The 6333-nt window shown below is 30.8% G+C and overlaps 1 protein-coding gene across 1 annotated transcript; it reads left to right on the top strand.

Moving 5' to 3' along the window:
• The first annotated feature begins 1453 nt into the window (after positions 1–1453).
• On the top strand, positions 1454–5942 carry LOC139493950 (cytochrome P450 7A1-like). The gene is made up of 5 exons (XM_071282122.1): positions 1454–1659; positions 2389–2556; positions 2790–3718; positions 4077–4255; positions 4549–5942. Exons 2-5 carry the CDS (start codon positions 2477–2479, stop codon positions 4834–4836), a joined length of 1476 nt encoding a protein of 491 aa, XP_071138223.1. The 5' UTR covers positions 1454–1659; positions 2389–2476; the 3' UTR covers positions 4837–5942.
• Positions 5943–6333: the final 391 nt, after the last annotated feature.

Raw genomic sequence — 6333 nt, 5'->3', positions numbered from 1 at the left:
GCTTTATAAGAAAGCATTATCTTAAGTTAAACTATAAGCCCTGTGTTTTTTATGCTTTCTAAAGTTTTTAGTGAATGTGAACAGTAAATAAATTAAGAAAGAAAAGGACATTTGCGTCTACCATTTCTATTGTTTTTCAAGCGTTAGCCATTCTTAACCGCACAAAAGTGATAAAGAAAGCTAAAAGTTTGAAAACCGGATTAAAAAATAAAATAGATAACAATTTTTTTTTTTTTATACAAGTATATTAAATATTGCACTTTTTCAAATTAGTTCTAAATTGAAAAATATATATAGTCTTAAATCATATTACGGTAATTTTTTATTTTGATTTCTATTCGATTTTTTTTTTCGTTATTTAATTTGGTTGATTCCAAGAACGTGTTGATTTATATACAGCAGCAGTAAACAATTAAACACACAAACAAAAACTACATACAAAGGTTTCCCGAGTGACATTCTCTTTAACCCGTTAAAAACTAACCAAGTTTTAAAAAAGAAGACTGAACCTCTGGCAGACCATAGATACATAGGCCGACATAACATATGGCAGAATGGTCCGAAGAGATTCCTGACGAATATAGATATACCAGAGTTATCTTAAAGTTACGTTAAGAGTGTCGTGGAGAAAAAGAGATACCAGAGTTATCTTAACTTTCTACGTCCCTTTCATACCTTTTTCTTTTTTCAGCACCCGTTATCTTCTCTTGGCTTTCATGAAATTGTACTACTTATCAATTCGGGACTAATGATTTGATACTTAACCATCGTAACAGTCCGATTTGCGATTTTCATTTTTCTATTTATTTAAAATGAATGTCAATTAACCTCAATTGTTTTAAATCGAAGGTAAAGAAATTAGGTGAAAATCGTTTAAACATATGCATCAGGGCATATACACTAACTGTGATTTTGTAGTAAGACGGCGTAAAGCAAACGCATATTAATCACGTATTAGGGTTTAAGTTGTCGCCTTAAGCTACTCAACAGTAGAAATTTTACAGGTGTCTATTTTACTTTAATGTAATGTGCTGTGATTTTATGAAATATATATGTTATAATTACTGACACGTACATACAATCAATCTGACTATAACCAACCGTACAAATTTCTGTTTTACGAACAATAATAGATTCGACAATCTGTTATAGTTAGTAAAACAGAAACTATATCATGTTTGATATTGAGAAAAAAGTAAAATCGCACATAAAATATCAAATCTAAATTGGATCAGTAATTTGATTGTACGTACATGATGTGTTTATTAAATCCTTATTTCCAGTTAAATGTCAGTGTTATGATAGAGATATGACAACTAGACGTTATGAGAATAGTAGATCGCGTGAGAAAACTGGGCGGAGCTACTAAATTATATTTCATTCATGAAAAATCATTCTGCTATCGATTAGTAATGGAAGGCGGAGTAAAGTAGATCTTTTCCGGTTTTACGACGACCAATCATGGCTACGCTAGGTTGTACTACGGTAACTGCACGTGTATAAATAAGGATAACGGTGAATTTGAAAACCAGAATACTACGATAAAAGTAAGAGAAACACTTTGTTTGGAATAACTAACCAGTGACTTTAGTTATAAGTGAATATTTTAATAGTACAAGGAATATTTATAAAGATTGTTTCAGCAGCCAACATTATAAGGTAAGTTAAACTTATTCTTAAACTATAGTTTTTGGTTTCAAAAATGCATTTCGATAATCACTATTCAGCAATTTTTTTTAATTATAAAATTGCATTATCAGATGGGATTGTTTGTTTTAAATTGAAGCTTTGTTTAACCATTGCATAATGCCAGTTAAAGCTGTGTTTAACCAATAGTAGGTGGGAAGTTATAAGGACATCAATTACTTCGGTTATAGACAATCGATTATATGATTCAATAAATCTTTGCTAACCTTAAGGAAATTATTTAGATAAGATATGTCATTCACAAAAAAACATTGATCATTACAATAGACAGGGAAATCACCGTCAATGCACATGGTTTGGTTTATTTTAATCCGTATGATTAAGTTCATTCTTATTTTATGAATGAGAAGTTGCTATTTTTAATTAATGACGAAACGCGTCCTGTTTAAATTACACTAAACAAAGCAACAGCTATAGTTTATAAATAGTAAGTTGAGGAAATCCCCTGTCGCTTAGTGTTTTTACAAACAACTTTTTTCTATTGTTTCATTAGATTTTCGTTTTCATTGATATCATAATGATATTTAAGTCTGGATACTTGTCGATTAACAAAGTACGATTTTTATATCAATTTTATATGTCAATTACAACACTTTCATTAACGAAAATGTTATAGCTAATCTAATAAAAGAACGGTGTCAAATAATATCATTAATAACATTTGGTTTCTTTTGTTTTTAGACTACAATATTAAAGAATCTCAGGAAACTGATCAATCTAGAAAAACAAGAAGAAGAAAACAGCAATAGAATAAAGCCAAAGAATCACGATGGTTGCGTTAACAGTTTACTTGGCCATAGCAGTGGCACTGTGTGTAGCCGCTTACTTTAAATTCTTATTTAGGAAAAGGTAAGAACAATTTTAAATTTTTTTAAAGTTTTCATATGGTGTGGTTTATGAATTTTAGATTAGTCATCAGTAATCACTTAAAACTATGGCGATAATCTCGTATTATTTCTAGCACAAACAGATAAAACAACACAACAGTGATTTAAAACCTTCAAGTACTTTATGAATAGGATTAAGCAAACATGATGTATAGAAAACATAAGTTTATAAAGTTTACATATTTTTTATTTCAGAAGGGAAAATGAACCTCCTATTCCAACAGGACATTGGTTTTGGGGCAATGGTGAAGAATTTTCAAAGAACGCAGTTAAATTTCTACATTCTACGCAGAAAAAAATCGGAGATATATTCACTATTCGACTTTTCAATCAACACATGACCGTTATATTGGATCCCCATTCGTATGAAAAATTTGTCAAAGAGAGAAATTTTGACTTTGATAAGATCCAAAAGCAAGTGAACCACAATGTATTCAGTTTCGAGTTGGTGAATGCGCGTAAAATGTTGAAGGAAGCCGGAAAAACTGTGAGAGGACCATATCTTAACAAAGGAATGGCTCAATTTTCGAACTATCTCAACGAAACATTCACGGAAGTTACTCAGTCTTCTACAGGTGAACACACAGATGAATGGAAAACAGCAGGACTTCGCTCATTCAACTCTCAAACATTATTCGCCTCACTGTTCTACACCATTTTCGGAAAAGGAGATGCGAGTGATGCAAGATTTAAACCATTGAGCGTTTACAAAAATTTCGATACTTTCCACAAGTATTTCAACTTTTTGTGGTTAGGCATGCCTGTTAAATTGTTTCCAAAGGCTGTGAAGGCATTAGAAGGGCTGTGTAATCAACCAACATCAGCAGAGTTGTTACAAAGAGACGATCTGTCCGAATACCTCCGATTTTCTACCAATTTCATGTTAGAGCATAACCAAACAGAACAAGACATTATCGGACACAACTTGGTTTATTTACACGTTAACTACAATACATTTCGACTGGCCTTCTGGAGCCTTTACAAACTTTTGGAAAACAGAGAAGCACTAGAAGGATTACGAAAGGAAATTGACGAGGTGGTCCGATGTAAACGAGCAGAGATGGACGACGACGAAGAAGAAATTGTTTTCAGCATGGAAGAAATTGATTCTTTAAAAGTTTTAGGTAAGTTAATTATATTACTAATTCGTCTGAAATTTGTTAGAATTTAAAAAGGCGCTCACGACTAGCACTTCAAACTTGAATAAATTGTGCGATACTTTAGTATGACGCAAATTAAACTATTTTAAAGCCCCATTCAGTATTCAAATATAACACGCAACTCGTATAAAAACCACATGAGAACATTTTTGTTTATTTGGATTTATAACATTTGATGTAGTTGCGGTTTAACGTATTTGTACCTCAAAAATTTCTTTTACTTAATATAAAAGTATTTCATATCTGAATTATAAATTGTCAATAACTGAAGTCAAAAGTTTCATATGTACAATAAATCATAAAAAATATTTTAATTCTACAGACAGTGTCGTAAACGAAACTCTGAGAGTATCTAGTGGTGTGTTTGTGGTACGATCTGTATTAGAAGACACAGAATTTGAGATGGAGAATGGTCAGAACTTTACAGTCAGGAAAGGAGATAAAGTAGCAATGTACCCACCAGCAATGCACAAAGACCCAGAAATTTTCGAAAACCCAGATGTAAGTATATTGACATGTTTATTTTATTTGATATATTATTGTAATCAATTCATCCGGTTTTTGAAAAGTTTTTCTAAAATCTACAATTAGAGAAAAAAAAGATTGAGGAGCACTTGAACTTTAAATTGATTGAAACATTTCATTACTTATTCTTCACCGCCCGCATTTCCGATGAAAGTTTTTATTTTCCAATTTATCACATGCTGATTATCATATTAGGAAGTTAAAATACATGTATATCAATTATAACTTTTGTATGATTAATTGCTAATGGGTTCTTTATTATATTTCAGGAATACAAATACGACAGATTCGTTGATGCTAAGTTTTACAAATATGGTAAAGAAGTAAAAAATCCAGTTATGGCATTTGGTGCATTGTGTCCAGGGAAAAAATACGCAATTGTACAGTCAAAGTGGTTTTTGTTATCCAGCATGTATTCTTTTGACATGGAACTGTGTGATGGTGAATCAACTCAACCCGATATTAATTATTATGGACATGAAATCCTTCCACCAACAAAAGAAGTGCAGATCCGATACAAATTGAGACAAAACATTGAGAAATTGTCGTTTTTATAACACAAAACAACATCTTTTGCATTTGAAAACATGTCTCAAAAACTTTAATTTATTGCTGTGTGTATGTGATTTATGTCTGTTGTGAGTCAAAGAGATGTATACTTGTTAAATTTGTTTTAACATGTGCAGATTTTATTTTTATACAGAAACAAGTCCCGTAACTCATTAATCATTGTATGGCTGTGTTACTGTGTTGTGATAAACGTGAAGTCTTTCCTGGAACGCCATACGGGTAAATGGTCAAATGTGTCTTAAAAAATAAGAATGAATATACGTAGCGAGTGCATGTATTTGTTAAGTATGTAAGTGAGTTAAAAGTTGATAGTGCTTGTTTTTGGCTGTGATTGATTATTTATAATTGATTAATATCATGTTTTCATTATCAATCATATCATTATTTATTTATTACTTTGTTACTGGTAAAACAAACTGCATTTAAAATACACCACTGCCATTTGTTTCCATAAAAGCAAGTCGCAAGAAACATTCCACCCTTATTTATTTTATAACATGAACAATTCCATTTATTGTTTTTATAAGAAAAGTGCTAATTTCATAATTTATTCCATTCAATTTTATATCATTCATCCATTTGTAAAAATTCATATTATTTATTTGAAAACAACTCGGTTCGAATCTGCGGAAATATTTATTTATTTATTTATACCCGTTTGTTTGTTTGTTTGTTTCAATTCAGACGATTACTTTTTTTCTTCAGAATTTTTATACTATGATGCATAATAAATTTGTATTTTGATTAATACTGAGGTGAACGAATGAAACAAACAGACATTTAAGACTGTAGATTCGAGGTTGTTAATTTATTACGTCCAAAATATACTTCGTTTAAAAATGTCAATGAAAGATCGATACCTGTTTACAGATCAATGTATACTCTTCTCATATGCAAGACTGAACGACTCTCAATCGTCCATAAATGTTGAAACGATTGTCTAAAAGTTCAATTCAAGCGATGATCTGTAATCTGATAACGAACTCTCAATGGTATTTTTAGATAGAGTGTAAGTATAATGTATATTGTCTACATTGGTGCTTTATAAACAGCAAGCTGTTAAGTTTGTTAAATAATAAATTTATAAAAAATGTTACCTTTTTCTTTGTTATTTCAACAAACCAAGCTTTCAGCGAAGGAATGAATGATTATATAAAAGCTATACAAACAGTAAACAAACACATATGCATCAAGGATACATTAAAAAAATAAAACACAACTCCGAGATTCAAAAGGCGGAATTCTATAATAACTGAAAAAATAAAAAAAAACTTTATGCCAACGGATTGAGTGTTAAACAATTCCTGACTTGGAACATTCATTTGAAGTGGCGATAATAATATTAGAACATACAGATAAGAAGATGTGGTGTGATTGCCAATGAGAAAACTCGCCACAAGAAACCAAATAACATCAAGAACAGTCTTAATTAGAGACAAACTATTTAACACAAACGAACACATAAGAACTTCATTTCTTTCACT

This window comes from Mytilus edulis, chromosome 1 (assembly GCF_963676685.1).
Source record: "Mytilus edulis chromosome 1, xbMytEdul2.2, whole genome shotgun sequence".
In the NCBI taxonomy this organism is placed as follows: Eukaryota; Metazoa; Mollusca; class Bivalvia; order Mytilida; family Mytilidae; genus Mytilus; species Mytilus edulis.
Note: the sequence above shows the minus strand (reverse complement) of the source record. Positions and strands in the feature narration are given on the sequence as shown.

Bases quoted from the DNA above. Each gene is read 5' to 3' on its own strand.
- LOC139493950 (XM_071282122.1), top strand. From the start codon at position 2,477: ATGGTTGCGTTAACAGTTTACTTGGCCATAGCAGTGGCACTGTGTGTA. The intron at 2,557-2,789 runs GTAAGAACAATT...TTTTTATTTCAG, and splicing joins AAATTCTTATTTAGGAAAAG to AAGGGAAAATGAACCTCCTA. The intron at 3,719-4,076 runs GTAAGTTAATTA...TTAATTCTACAG, and splicing joins TGATTCTTTAAAAGTTTTAG to ACAGTGTCGTAAACGAAACT.